General features: G+C 37.4%; 1 protein-coding gene across 6 annotated transcripts in view; it reads right to left on the minus strand.

Annotated features, from left to right (window-relative positions):
* Positions 1-2,455: 2,455 nt before the first annotated feature.
* LOC132143974 (protein FAM13A-like) overlaps positions 2,456-20,252 on the minus strand; it is a 44,429-nt gene continuing 26,632 nt past the window's right edge. For 2 of the 6 annotated variants that reach the window (XM_059554648.1, XM_059554644.1), the window contains 16 exons: positions 19,096-19,137; positions 18,778-18,945; positions 17,456-17,615; positions 15,511-15,572; positions 15,188-15,227; positions 12,519-12,621; positions 7,934-8,150; positions 7,706-7,844; positions 7,470-7,551; positions 7,025-7,230; positions 6,848-6,931; positions 6,647-6,742; positions 4,947-5,030; positions 4,340-4,536; positions 3,428-3,529; positions 2,456-3,286 (listed from right to left, as the gene is read on the minus strand). In XM_059554648.1, coding sequence (XP_059410631.1) covers positions 3,175-3,286; positions 3,428-3,529; positions 4,340-4,536; positions 4,947-5,030; positions 6,647-6,742; positions 6,848-6,931; positions 7,025-7,230; positions 7,470-7,551; positions 7,706-7,844; positions 7,934-8,150; positions 12,519-12,621; positions 15,188-15,227; positions 15,511-15,572; positions 17,456-17,615; positions 18,778-18,945; positions 19,096-19,137 — 1,894 coding nt within the window. In that variant the 3' untranslated portion in view covers positions 2,456-3,174. Of the gene's footprint in view, positions 3,287-3,427; positions 3,530-4,339; positions 4,537-4,946; positions 5,031-6,646; positions 6,743-6,847; positions 6,932-7,024; positions 7,231-7,469; positions 7,552-7,705; positions 7,848-7,933; positions 8,151-12,518; positions 12,622-15,187; positions 15,228-15,510; positions 15,573-17,455; positions 17,616-18,777; positions 18,946-19,095; positions 19,138-20,252 lie in introns of all 6 variants that reach the window. The other 4 variants (XM_059554645.1, XM_059554643.1, XM_059554647.1 and 1 more) reach the window with 3 other exon arrangements.

Here is a 20,252-nt window from a genome sequence, read left to right on the forward strand (position 1 = left end):
GATAAAGCCCAATCAGCACAGTACACCAGTTTCAAGCCAAATACATTTGGAATGTCTAATCCTGATCTTGGAGGGCCAATGTTTAGCTCCGACTTATCCCAACACAACTGCCTGGAAGATTTGTGTAATCCCGAAAACCTTGATTACATTTGGTTCAGGTGTGTTTAATTAGTGTTGGTGCTAAACTCTGCAGGACAGTGACCCTCCAGGAATAGGATTCGACACTCCTGCAATACATTAAAGGGTTTAACTTGATAAATTATATCTTTATTTCCAAGCTTCACCAGTTCAGTCCATACTCCTATAGGATTTTATGCATTTTCGCACCTCCTGAATCCATTCCACTTGGTTTCCTTTTGTGTACAGTAGCAAACCACTAACATAAAAATGTCTCTTATTAATGATTGGCATGCATGTGCATGCCATGTCCAGGTTGAACGGCGAAGCTGCTTTTTAAAAATATTTTAATTAACTATAGGTTAAAAATCTGATATTTCTCTTAAAGGGATAGTTCACCCAAAAAATTGTATTTTATGTTTATCTGCTTACTCCCAGGGCATCCAAGATGTAGATGAGTTTGTTTCTTCAGTAGAATTAAAAAAAAAAAGATTTTAACTCAAACAGTTGCAGTCTGTCAGTCATATAATGGAAGTGAATGGGAATCACGGCTTTGAGAGTCAAAAAAACATACACCAACAAAAACAAATTAAATAATGTGGCTCGTGATGATACATTGATGTGTAAAGACACGAAACGATCGGTCTGTGCTAGAAACTGATCTATTTATATAGATTTTTCTTTTTAACCACTGATTCACCGCAATGTCCGAACTGTCCTAAACGCGTTCTCAACAGCGTCGTCGTCGTCTTGCTTTATGGTGGATCACAGACTTAGTGCATTACTGCCACCTATCTCTCAAATGGACCATTGACACTCTATCTACAATCTCAATTAAGAGTGGCAATGGTCTTATCGAGAGATAACTGGCAGTAATGCACTTATAAGTCTGTGATCCGCTATAAAGCCTTAAAGTGCATTAGGTAAAAAAAAGATATAACTACTGTTCAGTTTCTTGCACAGACTGATCATTTTGTGTCTTTACATATCAATGTATCATCATGAACCTCAGGGTTTAATTTGGTTTTGTTGGTTTTTTTGACTCTCAAAGCCGTGATTCCCATTCATTACCATTATATAACTGACAGACTGCAACTGTTTGAGTAAAAATCTCTGTGTTCTACTGAAGAAACAAAGTCACCTACTGTACATCTTTGGGGTAAGCAGATAAACAAAATTTTAATTTTTTGGGGTGAACTATCCCTTTAAAGTGACATCGGTTGAGATTTCATTGAGGAACAAATCCAGCAATAACTACTGGTTGATGTACGTGTATTAGTTATGGGATTGTAATTATGTTTTAATCCAACAAATGTGAATATTCTAACAGCTGTTTTCTTCTTCCAGTCAATCCATTGCCGCTTTCAATTCAATCCCTCCTGTTGTTTCAAAGGAAGGTCATATGCTGTAAAGGGGATTAGCTTTCTACTCGCATTTTCTTTTTTTGAGTGGAGCATTAATGTTGGGTTGTTATTGAAAATGGATCAGAATGATTTACCTTTGTGGTTTTTAAGATCAGTTGGACGATAGAGAACTGTTAGAACCAAGGTGAGGTGTTTGCTGTGGCGTTTTGCATCTAGCTGCATGAGATGTATTTGTTGTACTTGATGGAAGGTCGTTTAAAGAAGTGTTTCCATCTAACTTATTCCTTTCTGTCAATGTATACAAACAAGGGCTTCTTAGTGGCTACTGATGCATTGTTATTTTAGTAAAGTATATTTACTTTTATAGCTTTCAAATGGAATATATTGTTTTATCAATTTTTTTTTTTGAGAACAATAAAATTATTTCACCTCAAGAGTATTACAAACGTAATGGCATTTTCTGCACTGATTGACATCGAAATGAATACCCAACACCAGTATATTCAGAAAAAAATAGTTTTTATTTTTTAATATCATATATACAAAATACAAATACAATCATGTACTAAAATGTACACACATTATTCATCTTTATCCATCAGCCTTGTCACGTTCTGTAAAAACAAAGGTCACACTACAATTTTCCAATCTGGAGAATAAGAGAAGGTGGTGATGTGCTCACTGTGTTTCTGCATTTACGAGATGCAAATGCTCAGTGACGCCCCACTGTTTTGCCTTCTATTGCTTTTTAACAATAGAGATGGTTTTGAGGGGATTCATTCCACCCTCATCACTGTTAAACAGTGAGTTTCATTTGATGACCAGTTTGACACTGGAGTACAAAAAAAAAAAAAAAAACCTACAGCAATAACAATGAAAGCTGAATTCTAGTACCTTTGTTTGTGCGTTTCTACACCATTAGAAAATGGCAACAGATTTTGTTTTTCATACAGTTGTTCATTTGCAAAAAAAAATTTCTTTTGTAATATAAACTCTAGCTTAGTAAATGGTCTTAATAGGGGGAGAAATATATTTCATTGAGGATGAACATGTACAAATAATACATTTTCTCAGAAGCATTAATGTTCAAAATAAAGAATTATGGCACCAGTAAATAACGAAAAATAATATACGGAGAGCCTTCCTTCCACAAATCGGTTATCTTCTTCAAATACGAAAAGTTCCTATAATGATAAACTCTCCTTATCTCTAAGTATATCCACCGATGATTTAAGAAGCATTATCTCAATGTTCTTCAAAGCTTATGTCTGATTGCGAAAACACAGTTGTTTCTATATGACAGCAATATTAAATATATCGAAAAAAAGCTCAAATCTATACGAACTGTTGTATAATACAACACAAAATATAACAGAAACAGGGAATTAAGATCAGAGATTCACAAGTAATCTGATTGTATTCTGAAATCCATGGTCTCATAGCAGAAGCAAAAAAACAAGAAACAAACGCAAGTCCAAAGCAGAACACAAATCCTTTTTGCTGTACAGTGGAACAAACAGCACTGTAGTTCTGGTGAACCACGTAAGTCTTGACATCCTTAAAAGCCAAATGTGCCTGTAATTAGTCAATAACAAAGAGGAACATGTCTTTGTACACAGTTTATTGCTTTGGATAGCAGTTGCTGGTCCTTGTTTGGCTAGTAGAGTAAATCCCAGCTGAGCACTAGATGAACTTAGGAGTCTCTTTTACTGATGAGCACCTCCAATAGCCGTAGCTTGGCTTTAATGTGCTTGTATTCATTGTATTCTCCAGCCATGGGTGAGCGATCCTCCTTTTGAACGTTTCTATGGGAACAGCAGAAGTAAAGCATTCAGGTAAAAGGTTTTGTCTCTCTCTGTATAGACCGATTCAAGCTTAAGGAAATGTACAATTCTAAGATCAAACTTGCACATGAAAATGTGTATTATTGAGGAAGTTTTCGTTACCTGCCGTTCTGTTTGAAGAACTGATCCTCAAAATCACGGAGGTTTTTGCGGATTCTTTTCTTTTCTTCACGGGCTTCCTGGAGTTGCTCTACGAGTTCCTGCCTGTTTGTTTTAGGAAGGAATAGAAAGTTTTAAGATTCTTTCAAACCATAACATTGCAAATTCAAAAGGTTAGGAAAAGTTATGTTGCATCGTACATCCAAAGGTTGGAAACAATTTACACCTTTATTTTACCAGGCTGCTTTTCCAAACAGGTCATCTTAAGCATAAACGTATTGTAGAATCCATTGGCACCAATGGTCTCTACAATCTACTTGGGTTTACCATGCTTTTTGGGAACAGCCAAGGGGTGCGTTTCCCAAAAGCAACTATGGTCGCAAGTTCCGTTGTTACCAATCGAGTTCAATAGAACTTATGATCATAGTTAGCTAACGATGCTTTTGGGAAACACACCCCATGTTAGTTTTTTTTTTTTTTTTTTGAAAGAGACCTGGTCATTAAGGCGAATGTAATTATTTGCATGAGTAGATTACATACAAAGTCAATGCAAAGATATGAATTGGGCAACACAATTGGCACAAACATGTAATATTTGTGTCAATTGCGTCTTCCGTGGGAAATTTGCGCGATGTGTTGTCGCGCAAGCCAATCAGCAAAGAGCATACTGAAGTGTCCGGTTGTATCGGGAAAAACAATGCTTTTCTTCATGCAAGTGTTGTGAAAAACATCCCACAAGTAACGTAGAGCGATAATGCAATGCAAATATTTGCTCTCTTGGTGTTTTTCAAAACTCTGGCATATTCCTATACTTGATTTAGACTTTTTCCACATCGTCAAAACACTCTGTTCGACCATTATCTTGTGTGTCAGTGCCCTAAGACATGGGACTTTGTCTCTTAACCTTATACTTACATGGGCGCAGCATGCAAATTGGACAATCTCATGTCAGTGGTGTTCTTGGATGGTGAGAGTTCATCAAGAGGTGAGATGAAACCATCTGTGTCCTCATCCAGCTGGTCGAGAAGTCCCAGCATGCTCAGCTCCGGCTTAACCGTGACCGTGAACTCTGTCCTGGTGTCGTTGTCATCGTCCGAGCCATCCTCCTCCTCCTGGAAAAGAACAGATGGTGCTGGTTGGCTCAACTGCAGCTAAATTCAAGAGTTTATACTAGCATGACAGCAGTATCAAGCGTAACATTAATTTAGAAGGCAAGTCTCATTGGTATCAAGCTTCTGTCATGATGAGTGTTAGTACAAATGAAAAGCATCAGTGCTCCAGCAGTGCAGTAAATTATATTCATTCCAACTGGAGCATTTAGTGCACTGAATTACTGATTCAAGTTTTTCTTTAATACAAAACCCAGGGGGTGTGATCAAAAGGCAATGGAATCAGCAGGAGTCGAATCTCATAGCACTCCCATGCAGTTACTTATTCATGATTAGGTTAATGAGGAAACTAGTGAGGGGAAGGAGGTGGGTCAGCCGAATCACTGGTTGGTTGAGCAGTAACAGCTCTTCACCTTGGTGTCGCTGAAGAATAGGGCCGGTACACCCTCGATAATGGGCTGCAGCAGGGGGCCTCTGCGCTTGCTGGAAGGCGAGCCCTGTGGTGGTGTTAATAGTTACATTACAACCCGGTTAACTACACATCAGCCCACTCAGGGCAGGACCTCTACTGAACTATAAGGTTTATGTTACATAAACCTTGAAATCTGAAGAAATTGTTTTAGGGCAGAGGTCTTGAACCCTGCTCCTGGAGACCCTGTTCTACAACGTTTAGCTTCAGCCCTAATCAAACACACCAGAACAAGTTGATCAAGGTTTTCAGGATGACTTGATGACCAGGAAGGTGTGTTGGAGCAGGTTGGAACTACACTTAGCGGATAGCAGGACAGTGGATCTCCAGCACTATTGAAGACCTATGTTTTAGGGCAGTTTTTGCCAATCCTGGTCATGGAGACCCTCCAACACTGCAAGTTCACTTTTATCTGAAACACACATTTGAGGTCTTGGAATCAAGTGTGCTTGATTAGAAAACATCTAATGTGCAGTGTTGGGGGTTCTCCAGGACCAGGATTGAGTATTTCAGTTTTAGGGCATATGGGTCAGCTAAATTGAGAACCCAAACTGATGCTAATCAAAAATTTACCTGGAGCAGCATATTATTAACTAAACAATGGAGAGGCTACAGCTAAAATACAATTTATGAGTGCACACAGAAGTTCAACCAAATATAATCAGGCTTTCAAGTATTATATTATTGTAATATCCATTTTGCGTTTAGTAGCCTTTAATACTATAACACTAGCTTTTGCATGTCTGCTAACGTGGCTCGGATAAGTATTAGCTTTTTTTCCAAAACTTAGTTAGCTGCCATGCTGCCAACTGCCTACATTGGCAGCAACTCTGTCATGGAAGTGACCAATTTAGTACACTCTACATAGGCAGCAAACTTGATAGGCTTCAATAGTCTTATGTTAGCATGTTGCTAAACTGACCACACAAGAATATACATAGTACGCACAAGAATTAGGTAACAGAACCAATTTATTTTTTTATTAATACTTTATTATACTGAATAAAATTTATCTCGCTTAGTCGGTCATCTTGGCCCCTCTAAAACTAACTATGGTTTTACTATAGTAAAAGTGCAGTAAACATGTTTTTACTATTACTATTCTACTACAAAAACCAGGGTTAAACTATGATTAGTCTAGAAAAACTATGGTTAATTTGTGGTTCCCATGGTTTAACTGTAGAAACCACTGTTTTTTTTCTTTTATTTTTTAGTAAAAACACGGTTAACTTTCTTGAGGGTGCTGGCTTAAATATGGCCAAAGAAATTTATCTTAGAAGGCAGAATAATAAAGTTGTAATCTTTTGTAACAGCCTTCAACATTGGGAGCGCATGTATCTTACTAGGTGAACCAGGGGTGTTCAGTTCTACTCCTTGAGGGCCAATGTTCTGCAGAGTTTGGCTCCAAACTATCCCAAAACACTTGCCTGGAAGTTTTCAAGTAATCCCGAAGACCTGGCCACTCCAGGTGTGTTTGATTAAGACTGGAGCTAAACTCTGAAGGATAGTGGCTCTCCAGAAGCAGGACTGGACACTCCTGCTGTATATGAACTCCAACTTGAAGAATTTCTCCAGGAAATGGGGAAACTGAAATGGGAGACAAGGATACAACGGAAAGGGAAAGCAAGAAAAATGTCAACTTACAATGACTGGAATAGCAGATGCTCTGCAGAGGATCTGTTTGATGAGTCGGTACCGATCGTATAGAGGCTTCATGCCTTGCCTCTCATTCTTGGTGATCTACAAAGAATGAAAGAAAGAGTGACATTGAAATCAACCTTGACTTAAGTTGTTAACCTTCAGAAGGTGAACATATTACACTTTTTTGAAGAATTGCATACTCACTGGTCTCCCATGGATGCTCTCATAATATAATAGAGCTTTCTGAAGGGCCACTTTTTCTGCTCCTATCTGCTCACGGGTCATGTCCTAAAGAAGAACAAAGGATGGCATTTTAAAGATTCATGCATTTGTTTAAAATAAAAATGGTCAAATGGAGAACAAAAATCTTTGAAATCGCACCTTAATGTCTTCAGGTCGGCCAGCCTCCTTGCGTTTCTCCTGCAGTTTGTTCATGACTGCCTCAAGCGTGCTCTCCACAGGAGGTTTGGGGGCTTTGGTCTCAGTGGGTTTCTTCTCCAGCTGAGATCCAAAGCTCTTGGGAAGAGTGTTGCTGCGCTGGCGGGGAATGGGCGTCAAATCCTCTTCTGACTTTAGCAACTTGTGATCTGTGAAGCCAGAACATGGAGCCACTTGTTTAATGGAACTTTGCAGGCCATGAGCCAAGCAGATTAGATCAGGGGTTGTTTTCCTGGTAGGCCCAATCCACAAAGGTTAGTGAGAAATGACATCAGAGACATTTTGTTCGAACAAAATAATATGTAGGTTGGATTAGCATGGCTTTATGTGATTCAAATCACTTTCATAATGGTAACCATCGCTCTTGCAAGAGGAATTATATTCATACCTTTTAAATCTTTGCGCATCTTGGCCAGTTCAGTCATCCAACGCAAAACCTCTGGATTGGTGGCTTTGTCGCCATGTGAAGGCTGTAGAGAAAACACTAAACTCAGTATCTGTAGTAAATCCAGCTAAATACATTTTGCAATTTGCTTAATTGATTGTGCAGTCATTGTAGATTGTTTAGTCCTCGCAACAGACTTGAAAATTGGTCATGCAATCAGATATATCTCAATGGCTCACCCTGTATTTATGCTCTTCCTCAAACTTCTCCTCAAACCTCCTGATCTTCTTCTTGAGTATGTGGATTCGCTTTGAAAGCTGAGCTGAAGTGAGCTCCTCCCGGTCATCGTCACAGGAGCCTAATGATGAACTTCTTCGCCTACTGAATGGAGAACATCATTAATATCACCCTCTAAAAAAACATACTCTATTTAATCTCCAAGACCGGATGAGAGTTTGTGGTTTTACCTGACAAAGGAGTGGGCATTGGGTGGAGATGGAGGAACTTCAGTGTCATCCAGATACTGCTGGCCATCTCCATAAGCGTAGAATCGCGGTGAGACCATTGGGTCGCTGTCCTCCTCCAGGAGCTGGCGAATCAGCTTGCCACCGGCGTGAGGTGACAGATGAGCTTCTTCGCGATCCATACTCTCCCTTTGCCATGACGAGTAGGCCGGGACTGGTTCTGCCAACACACAAACATGCGTGTGTTAATATGGAGGAAAATAACAAAAACAGTGTTTCTGGATTTTAGCAAGTCCCCTAGTAAGTAGCAAGCCAAACAGGGAAAAATTGGCAACAAGACATCCACAAGATTTAGGGTGCTTTCACACTAGCACTTTTGTGCGCACTTTTAGGTTCGACTGACGTCAGAGGTCAGTTCGTTTGGATGATGTGAACACAGTTTTTCCGAACTCAGGTGCGCACCCACGAGTCCTTTTAAAAAGGGTGGTCTGTTGTACGGTTCATGTGAACTCTGGTACGGTATGCTGCTGATGTGAATGCAATCATACCAAATCACAACGTTAACCGCTATTAAAGAATTATTATTTAATAAAAATTAGTTTGTGTGAGTGTTTCACTCACTTTCCTGATGAGTGTGCCTGATGCGGTGCAAACAGAGAGATCTCTAATTTTTGTTCACCTTCAGTGTTCTTTAGATCATTTGTAGTACATTCATAGGACAGATGTAAGTGCCGTTATGTACCAAAGCTTTGTAAATAAAACGAACGGTTCAAAAACATAAATATATAAAAGTGCAGAGAGCAATGCTATGCATTTGCCGCCTTCTCCTACGCCAACATTACTAAGCAACAGGATAAACAGCTGCTGGCTTGATCACACAAACGAACCGTGGTTCGGACACAAATAAAATAATATGAACGCAGTCCAGCAGGGGCAGGGGGAGCAATCGAACTCAAGTTCGGACCAGGCAAGCAAACCAAGTGTTAAGTCTTTGTTGACATAGCCAAATGTTTTGGTACATATTAAATTTTAACTAAGCTGATACTCTATTGACCTTGATGCTATTTCTGGCATCCTTGAGTTTGCAAAAAAAATTGCCATACAGCTTTTTTTATCGTTGAAAAATAGTAGTAGACCATATCCTTTGTTAAATGTCCAGTACACGTGTACTTTACATTGTAGACTATTTAATGAATTTCTGACAAAGTGTTCTGAAGATTAAGTTTTGTACACTACAGGTTATTACTCATTACTCGTTTTGTTTATTTATAATGCAGATGCTGTGACCGTAAAGAAAGGTCAGGACAATTTAATGATGTATCCAGAAGAATGTTGCGTTAAACTCAGACTGCAAAGTGACCTGTGGAACTGGCATGCATGAAGGATCAAACTCGATCTTATCTTTTGTTATAAAGTTGATATGTTTGCACAAGGCAATTTTAATTAGGAAAGACAATAAAACAATGTGTTTTTGCCTACTATAACAGCTTTTTTTATTGATGTACCAACTGAGCTCTAAAAGAACATTACGTTGCACGTCAAAAGTTTATGGGACTTGATGAGAAAATACACTAGATTTGTAATTTGTTTGAAGAGAAGAATGAAGCTTTGCAGTCAAAGTTCTTGCATACTCACTCAAACACAACATACTTTCCAAAATGCTGTGCAACAATCTGGTAGAGCCTGAATTCCCACAGCTTCTTTGCACATTTTGTCCCATGTCATGTGCTTGTTACAGTCATGCTTGAGAAGCTAATGGGTCAGGTGGACCTCTCCCTAATGGAGCATTTGGAGCCATTTTATTGAGCCGGTACAATACATCCAAGCATGTGGTACAAGATGGCCTTTCACTAAAAGACTCACTAAAAGTCTCAGTAGGCCATTGCAGAGATAAATAAAGGCACATATTACTATGCCTGTCCTCAGGTTGTTAGATGCTAGGTGGGTACATGCCAGTTTGGGGTGTTTTATGGGATTTCCATGCAGTGTTTAAAGGTCACTGGTGAGAGATGGGGCTCATGGATAACAAGTTGTTAACAAAAGCAAATATCAGCCCTTACCCTCATTGTGACTTGATTTTAAAAGGATTTTAAAGTCAAGGAAAGGGGCACTAAAGAAGTGAGAATCTGAAAGACAGAAGGAAAGAGAGGCAATTGAGATGACAGGCTAAGGAAAAGGTTTTACTCAAGAGAATGAGACAGGCAGAAATGAAGGGAGTGAGATATAAAATTGTGGAAATCACAGCTGACAAATATTTGGGCAAACCGCTGACTCTTGGCACCGGCCGCAGTGGGACAAAGGTCTGGCAGCTCAACATTACATACAGTCCTGGACGCTCATTTGACCACTCCCATGAACTGGAGCAACAGTTTGCTTTTAGTGCAACTGTATTTTACAGTCGCATGAGCTCCTTTTAACCAACCAAATGCTTCCAAAAACATTTTAACTTGTATAATTATTTATACTTTTCAACTTTGATTTTGTTCCGCTTAGCATAATAAACTTAACTGCTACAATTTGTAGTATGTAACATGCACACAGCCTTTTCTTTAAAGCTTTCAATTGTATAAATCTTTCTACCACACATAAAGTTGATATATTTCATCATGATATCTTTGATTAAGCATGATTAAGCAGCATAATAAATATATTGCTAGGATTTGTCGAATATAGCTATGTTATGTGCAAACTTTTCAAATTAATGATTATCCTCAAAATGCTCTTCTAAAATTATCTTTTGTTTTTCTAAGCTTAACTAACTAAATTTCTGTGATTTGTGACATATAACTAGGCAAAAATGCACTACGGCACTTTGACTACCCCCTAAATAAGTCAATTTATTTTCCAGAAAGTGCTTTTCACAATAAATATTGCCCCAAAGCTATCTTTTTCATAGTTTTCATTCATAATTAAATTGTTCCACGAAGCACAACAAACATAATTGCTAGGATTTGCGCAAAACTATTCAAATTACAGATTTGTGTAGCACTTTTCAAAATAAATATTGTTTCTTTTTTTTGTTCATCTTAAGTCATTCTATTTAGAGGGTGCCATAGAGCAAGTCCATGCTACAGTATAGCGACTCTGCCAAGGCTGTGACCACAATATTGAGCACTACATCAAAGTAAAGGGTAACTGTGAATCAACATGGCAACCCTCTCAGCGGGGCTGCTCCATGCCATGCATTGGGCGTATCCGCACTAGACCTTCTTAAACACTGAGACTGTACACTACAAATATTCCAAGGTCATGGCGAAAAGGGGTGTGTTTGCGCATGTTTGTTCAAGTCTACAACTGGCACATGCTGCACGAACTAAAGAGGAAACAGGAAGGGAGACTATTGTACATAGCCAAGACAAGTTTTAAAGGCTGAGACGTGACAGGCAGATAGCAACAGCTCCCAGACGCTTGGATTTAAACTTCCTACTGTTTCACTTCTCATTCTGAAGCCCTTCCCTTGTAAAGCTAAACGTCTGCTTGTTTCTAGTCCCAACACGGAAGATGACAAATGTTGTGAATCCTAAACTTGACTGAAATACAACTGCTGTGAAAATGCATCAAATCAATGATAAGATCCATTTCATTCAGATGCATCTGGATAAACTTGGTATTATACACCAATATTAATATTATTATTAATGTTAAAAAAGAAAAGCAAAATGAGTAAAAAAAAAGAGTGCTGTAATCTATTTGTATTAATCTATACACTAAAATTAATTTAAATTCTATACATAAATTAATTTTTTCTCTGTGTGTGCCACAATCTATATTCATTTATTATTAAAGTAAAATGTAAAATTGAAAAAAAAACTATACACATATACATATTTTTGCGATCTAAAAATTAAATCATTTTAAAAACTTGTATCTCTCTCTCTCTCTTTCTTGCTATATATGTGTATATATATATATATATATACACACAAACACCCTCAGGCATTTAAATTAAATAAATATTCTAAAAAGAAACCGTATTCATTATTACTATAATATATATTTATTAATCTATACACTAATATATTTTTTTTTTTCTCATAATATAATCCATATTTATAAAAATAAGTTATGCATTAAAATCTAATTACTCTTTTATCTTAAAGAATATGATGAATAAACAAAAAAAGCACAAATATGCGATCAGTAGCCTGTCTAGTGTTTACAAACACAGGATTATGGCTAAAGGGGAAGTGTGGGGAGGGGGAAAAACATGCAACTGTAAAAACCACAGATGAATCCAGTGCTAACTCAATAAATCCCAGAGGCATCCGAGTCCAAATTCTCAAGGGACATCGCAGGGCTTTGAAGCACCACCAAGCTGTGGTTTCAACCTCAATATTTACGACAAACATGCAGAGAAAAAAAAATGCATCGCTAGCATGGCAAAATAAGCCTCTCTAGACTAAACATAACACTGTATGCAGAACACGAGGAGGAAAACAGCTTGCAGACTGCTTCTAATCCTCTTCCCCTGTTAAATGACTTAATAAGATCCACTGCATGAGGACACAATGTGGGCAAGGCAGACTTGCAGCTGCCGCCCATATACAGAGAGAGACAGAGACCATAAAAAAACAACAACAACACTGACCTGCCCAGTTACTGTTGTCTGTCAGAGTAGACAGGTCCAGTCGGGGGACATCGTCACACGGCTCTGCGGCACTAAGAGCCTCCTGGATCTTCATGGCAGGCGTCTAGCAGAGAAAAGAATGAAGCATAAACACCAGAGTGGGGGCAGTGCGCTTCTTAAGTTGAGCAATACCCTTGCCTGCGCCGGCCCCCATCTACTTACAGGCTGGGAGGAGGCAGGGGGCGGCACTGCGGGACAAACCCCTGCCTGCTGATTGGCTGCCTGCCCTGCTCAAACCCCGCCCACCTTCATTTCAGGGTAGGTGTGGCAAATTTTATGTTCTTTTCTCTCTCTCAACCCCTCCCTTTCTCTGTGTGTCCCAGAGAGAGAGAGGGAACATTCAGAGCACGCAAAGCACGCAGACAGATTGCAGGCAGAAATGCCTTCCCCGCTTCCTCACTTAAGCATTTCCGAAACTCTTCCCTCTCTTTTAATATTGAACAATCACGCAGGAGGGGCAGTATGGGTGCAGACAGATGTAATCCAAATAAATGTGCAACAAACACACACTTCCGGCTCTGGGGGCGTGGGACGAGGTCTATTTTTGGAGCAAAGGGGGGCCTTTTCCTCACTACATGCTTCGCATTACTGGCTGCATGACTGAAAGTCCTGTTTACTGATATATTACGGCAGATGGGGCTTACTCATGCTATTGCAACTGGATTTGAAACACACGTGTGCCATTGCAGACATGCTATTTATGGCGTTGTGATTTTCAGAACGTGCTCATCATGGTCTATAATTGCAACACTGCTGATATTGTGTCAATCCGAACCTTGGGAACAGGATTTTGTGCTGTTTAAAGTGGTGCACATGGCTGTGCAAAATGCCCCTGAAAACCTGCCAAGAGATGTGATTTTATTACCACAAGAACAGATAAGGAACAGCATGGGAAACATACAGTCCAACTTCCTGTATGTCAAGTTTAACTCCGAATATCTGTTTGACTTCATAGACAAAAGTGACCCTCGACCACAAAACCAGTAATAAGGGTCAATTTTTTTTAAATCATCTGAAAGCTGAATAAATGATGTTTCATTGATGTATGGTTTATTAGGATAGGACAATATTTGTTCGAGATTTGACTATTTGAAAATCTGGAATCTAAAGGTGCAAAAAAAATTATATATATATTTAGAAAATCGCCTTTAAATTTGTCCAAATGAAGTTCTTAGCGATGCATATTACTAAACAAAAATTAGGTTTTGATATAGTATTTACAAAATATCTTCATGGAACAGGATCTTTACTTAATATCCCAATGATGTTTGGCATAAAAGAAAAATCGATAATTTTGATCAATACACTGTATTGTTGGCTATTGTTACAAAATATACCATGTGCAACTTAAGACTGGTTTTGTGCTCCAGGGTCACAAATGTTCCTCACTGCACAAACACACACTCATCAAAACTAAACACCAATAACACGCAGTCCAACTGCTTAAAACAAGGTTGTGTTTACAACAGGAACGTAAACTTAATGTATATACAACGTCTGCATGCTTTTGCTGAAACTATGACGTAAACGACATTAAATGATGGAAGTCAGTTGACTTAGATCAACAGGCTTTTAGTAGATTTGCAGCTTTCACATGATGTTTGGCCCAGAAAAACATTGCCTAAAATCTCCCCAATCAAGGGCAATCAACAGTAAACAATTCATCAGATAATCTTCTTGTCATCACCTGTTCACGTTGTGATTAAAGAGGTGACAACTAATGAGATTATATTGCTGATTACCGATGAGATTTGAGTTATTATGGATATAAATACTTCAATCTAGGAATCTCATCATATCCAGACATGCCAAAACAGCAGTAATCTGGTCTAGAAACTTAAACTGAGGGCTATGAAAAGCCGAGAAGCAACATTTTTGTTGAAAGTAAGTTGGAGGAGAAATAATACATTTAAAAGATGTGCATGAAAAAATCTAAACAAATCACATACTTAAAGGATACTATAATTCACTTTAAAAAAAATAATAAAATTCTTAACATTGTTGTTAACTGATAAAGCTCTGCATATTAGTAAAGGATTGTGCTTTTCAACACGTTCACGGAAAAGAAGACTCTAATCAGCTGCCACTATCAAATACGTGAGGAGCTCTTATACCTCAATGCACTGCATACGTGTCACATCTGGGTACATCATGTTCTGAAGGAGTGAGATCTCACGCATGACTGGCAGTGACACACTGATTCAACATGTATGTGACATCACAATGAACGCGGATCAAGCTGGGCTTAACAAAACCAATATTCCTAAGTCTGTATGTTTTTAGGAGAACATTACAAACGTCTTTGGAAACTGAAGAGAAAGGAAACTGAATTGTGTCATCTCTAGCTTATTTCGACTGTATCATATCTGTCTATTTGGTGTCCTTCCTGCAGGTGTCCTCTCATCTGAAATAAGTCACTCCAGACTCAACTACATATGTTGTTAATCTACATTTTTTACATTTTGTAAAAAAAAAACAAGGCTTTGATTGCAAGAACTTGTCACAGTAAATCTGTCACTGTGAAACCGTGCACAAATGTTAGAACAGAACACAAGATATACAAAGCAGGAAAGAAAATAAGATGAGGGCGGGAAATGTGATACAGGAAAAAGAAACTGAACTAAACTTACCTGAACAGAATGCAAGCTATTGTCCTTTTGATGGTTCCTCCTGAAAACAAGACAATCCATTAGTGATATAATAAAAGAATCACAAAACTATTCATGCTAACAATGCACAGCTTAAACTGTTTTTAAACACGGTTTCAAATGCTGATGTCCTTCAGTATACAAAGTGCAGAGCTGTAGGTGCTACACACAACCAGAAACAGCACAAGAGTTGACCCTCACAGATCTACTGTACTCTTACATTCATTCTTCTGGTGTTTAGGAATAAAAGTATCTGTTCTGCTTCCTCCGGAATTGCAGATAATGAATTTAAAGGGCCTAAATACCTGTATTCAGCTGATGCCGTATTTCCCGTGCAATTTCTATCAGGTCCTTGGCATTCCATTGGCTAGATTTAAAAGAAAAACATCACGTGTATCTTCTTAATATGTTAATAGAAGGATAAAGAAATAAAAGTTTTTCAGAACAGCAAGGTGAAAAAAAAGTGTGTGAAGGTCCTATTCCTATTACCTAGGTTACATGTACAAGTTTACAGCAATCAAAGTGATATACAATGTAACCAGCCAGTAGTCTAGGCAATGGTCTATATAGGCAATAAAGTGAATTTTAAGTAAATATAATGTTCGCTTAAATTCAACAATATACAGCAGGGCCCAATGTTTTAATTCTAAAATCTAGGAGAAAAACAGTTTCAGTGAAATGTAGATTTAAAAAAAAAAAAAAATTTAAACATTAAAAAATGTAACATGTTTGCTTTAATTTGAAGTTTACTCTAAGTTACATAAAAAAATATATAATAATAAAAGTGGTGTCAGATTTTTGTTTACATTACAAACTATATATCTCATTATATTGGTCATCTGCCATTAAAAATCCATATTGGCTGACCACAAGTTGCCTAAGAGATGTTTTAGTAAAACCGAGACATTACCAAAACATCTGTAATGGTGTCTAATGCACGTCACTGTGGTGTGCCAACAAATGCTTTGAACAGTGTGGTCTGACCTGCTGAGGTGAATCCAGAATCCAAACATGCACCTAACAGCTTAAACATGAGTCAGCGAGAGGTCCTCGTCAAGACACTCTTCCGATAAAAGCAAGCCCTGCAATTTACCTCTGATTTTCCAAAGAGATGCAGTATGTGCTGTCTCCCATAAACAAGGATTAAGATTAAGATTAAGATAATTAGCTGTTCCTGTCACTGCTTACTACCATGTATTAATTCATGGGGTGTTTATTGTTCTTGATGATATTCTGTTGCCATTGACATCGAGAGTATAAAAGGAATAGTTCACCCAAAAAATAATAATTCAAGAAAATGATTCCAAACCTGTATGACTTATCCTCTTTTGTGAGACACACAAGAAAGTATTTTGAAGAACTGTTTTTGTCCATATAATGAAAGTCAGTGGGGGTCAAAACAATACTGGACCCATTGACTTTCCATTAATCAAGCATTGTTCGGTCCCAAAAATAAATAAATAGCATTGTAATTGTAATAATATTGTAAATTAACATGAACTTTCACAAATGCTGTAAAAGGTTGATGCTTGTAAATTCATGATATTGTACCGAACACATTGAATAATAATACAAATGTATCTTATAAAGTGTTACCCAAGAAAAAAAAACTTTTTTTAGGATCATATGACTATATAGTCAATACATTTCTAAATAATTTTATCATTAGTTAATGCATTGTGAACTAGAATTCATTAATATTGGTTAATTCCATAAATAAAATTTTGATAAATGATGCATGTTTAAAAGTACATTAACAAACATGATAATATGGCAAATTAACGTGAACCTACATTAACAAATGAAAAGTTCATGATCCTGTAATGATAACAATTTACCTTATTATACACAGTGTTACCTAATGAATATTTATATATTATATAAATGTAAATATATATATATATATATATATATATATATATATATATATATATATATATATATATATACATAATATTTATTTTTAGGGTCAGAAGTTAATAAGTGTATGAATTAGGTACCGTGATCTAGAATTTATCAGAAACACTTTTATTTTATGGTGTCCTTGTTACATGCAACATATTACATTTCTTTGGTCCACTATACAAAAAATTGTATGCATATTGCTTCATTTCTGTAGCATAAACACTGCTGGACAAGTTGAAGCTGGCTTTGTTGAAATCTCTCCCACTTAGTATGAGCAATAGTAATAGTGATGCTTTCAGGAAGAAAAAGAGAAGGCCATAAGATAAGTCTAAAAAGCAGACTTACGGTGGGGGCGTCCTGGTTGTCTGAGTGCTCAGTTAGTGTGGGACTGTGTTTGGGCATCCTGTTTCTCTGAGCCTCGTGTGGCAACAGCAGCAGACGCCTGTCACCCTCCTCTGTGACCCTCACACCCAGAGACGGGACGTTCTCTTTATCACCCTCGACCCTGAGAAAGACACAGGTTCACTTTCAGACACCACAGAATGAACACGTGACGAGGCGAGGACTTTCTGTGCTTGCCCTTTACTCAAGGGATCAACTCTTAAGAGCGGAGTAGAACTGAAGCTGTCGAGGTGATACCTCATCTGACTGTTTATTTACATCTGTCTCTGGAGTTGGATCAGTGTGTGTCACACAGCACAACTGCTGAGCCACTAATCTAATGTTTTCCGTGTCTCTGTGGATAGTTTGCTCAGAGTTCCTGTCAACAGGATTAGTTAGATCGCTCACAGATCCAGCCAGCAAGCCATGACCCAAGCTGAAATGGATCATTACTAATCCACGTTTTATCAAATCACTGTAATAATATAGGATTAACTAAATGATTTTGCTAGGTTACAATTAGTGATATGTCAATATACAATAGTTTAGCCAGACTGGCTGGTCTGCAGACATTCGCCAATTTTAAGATTTTCGGCAATTATCTGATATCCATAACCCCCAGTGCCCCCCACATCTTAATTGGTTGAGAACACACCAAAATGTGCAAAAAAAAATTTTTTGTATTAAAATATTTTAAATAAACAAACAGGGTAAATGTAACTTATTAATTATATTATCAATGTTCAAAACAGCTGCGCTGCTAAATATTTTTTGTACAAACTATGTTATATTTAAGGATTCTCTGATAAATAGAAGAAGAAAAGAACAGCATTTAAATCTTTCGTAACATCATAGATGTCTTTACTGTAACGTTTGATCAATTTAATTCATCCTTGCTTAAAAAAAAGCATTCAAAATGTTTTGAATACTAGTGTAAATATAGTTATTCTAGTCAATTCAGTGTGTTTCTCTGCCGTTCATGTTTATTCAGATCACACACATATTCAATGACATCAAAAGAATTGCTAATTATTGCATGAGTCGCTGTGGAGATCAGCATCACAGATGTCCACTGCAGTGAAAGTGTCAACGTAAGTGGATGAAACTGTTTCTGATGATTGGAAAAACATCTTGAGCAACCAGGAAACGTGAAACATTGAGTAGAAGTTCACTGGACATTCTGTAATGAGCTGGTTAACTGGTTGCACAGGCAAGCTATCATGCCATTTGGCTACAGTTGCACCAGAGTAAAGATAGCTGTATTTCAGGAGAAACCTGCTCCTTACCTGAAGTTCTCCTCTTGTTCTCGTAGATGTCTCCTCCTCTCTCGGGCCGTCGTCACAGGAGATGAAGAGTGGGCAGTCAACCCCAAGCCCTCTGAACTCTGACCTGTGTGAATGTGCGAGTTGAAGAGGTGTTGCTCGACCGCTGAGCGAATGGTCTTCTCCAGAAAACTGGAGAGAGAGAGAGAAAGACATGTCAACGGTCAAACGATGATTGCTTTAATTACATGAACAATGGAACTCTTCTGGCTATTCAGAAGATTGACTAATCATTTCTTAAAATTATTTAATTGCCATATAAGGCTCTGTATAATTGCTTACTTTGTTAATTCAGGTCTGCAGTGTCCGGGAGAGATCTGTGAACTGAACAATGAGAAAAACAAAGAAGAGAGATTATACTGAATTGTTAAGTTTAAGATCAGTTGTATCCAATTGTATCCAATGAGAAACGCATAACCAGAGTTTTTAGTATAATGTTATATATATATATATGGTCACACTTAAGTTTAGGGACCAATTCTTACTATTAACTAACTATTAACTACAAATTTTGCCTCAATAAACTCCTAATTTGCTGCTAATTAATAGTAAGGTTTAGGGACAGTATGGGGTGGATTAAGGGATCTAAAATATGGTCAAACGGAATAAGGCATTAATATGTGGTTTGCAAGCACTAATAAACAGCAAATAGGCTAGTAATATGCATGTTAATAAGCAATTAATATTGAGAATTGGCCCTTAAGCTTTACCCTATATTTTCATCCATTATGGTTCAATCTTCTAGTCAACTCAATGTGTTTTAATTTGTTGTGAAAGGACAATGACATCAAAAGACTTGCTAACTGTTCTAGGATTGCCTTAGTATAACAAATAACACAGCAAATAACATGCCCTGGGTCCAAATTTAGCATAAATATTACAAAGAAAATGTCTGAATCCTTTTCCTTCTAGTCTACAATTTTGGACCCCTAAAGTGAGTATTGCATTTGAGTCTGTGTCTCTAGTGAGCTACTTCAATATCTTTTTGTGCTAATGGAAATAATTAATATTATATATATATATATATATATATATATATTTTTTTTTTTTTTTTTTTTTTTTGTTATGTAAAATATGTTCATGTTCTGCTCTGTAATCATGATAAAAAAATCTTTGTTTAAGTGACCTTTACAACCATCAAAATCAGAGAAACAAATTCAATTTACCATAAAAATAAAAATAAAAAAGTTAAATACTCATAGATTGGAAAGATAGTTCCAGAAAATGATTTCACATAAAAAATAGCGCAATTATCTTTCAGATCCGGAAATAGGATGAGGGTCCAGACACAACAGTTGTGTCCTTACCAGCAGTGCTTTCAGGGTCAGAGCCAGTTAACCGCTCACAGTTGACTACTCACTATTTAAACACCATGAGCAAACTATTTTCTTGGTATCGAGAGGTATCAAAAGAAATATTCAGTAGATGTAAGCATAGAT

The sequence above is a fragment of the Carassius carassius genome, chromosome 7 (assembly GCF_963082965.1).
Source record: "Carassius carassius chromosome 7, fCarCar2.1, whole genome shotgun sequence".
Taxonomy (NCBI): Eukaryota; Metazoa; Chordata; class Actinopteri; order Cypriniformes; family Cyprinidae; genus Carassius; species Carassius carassius.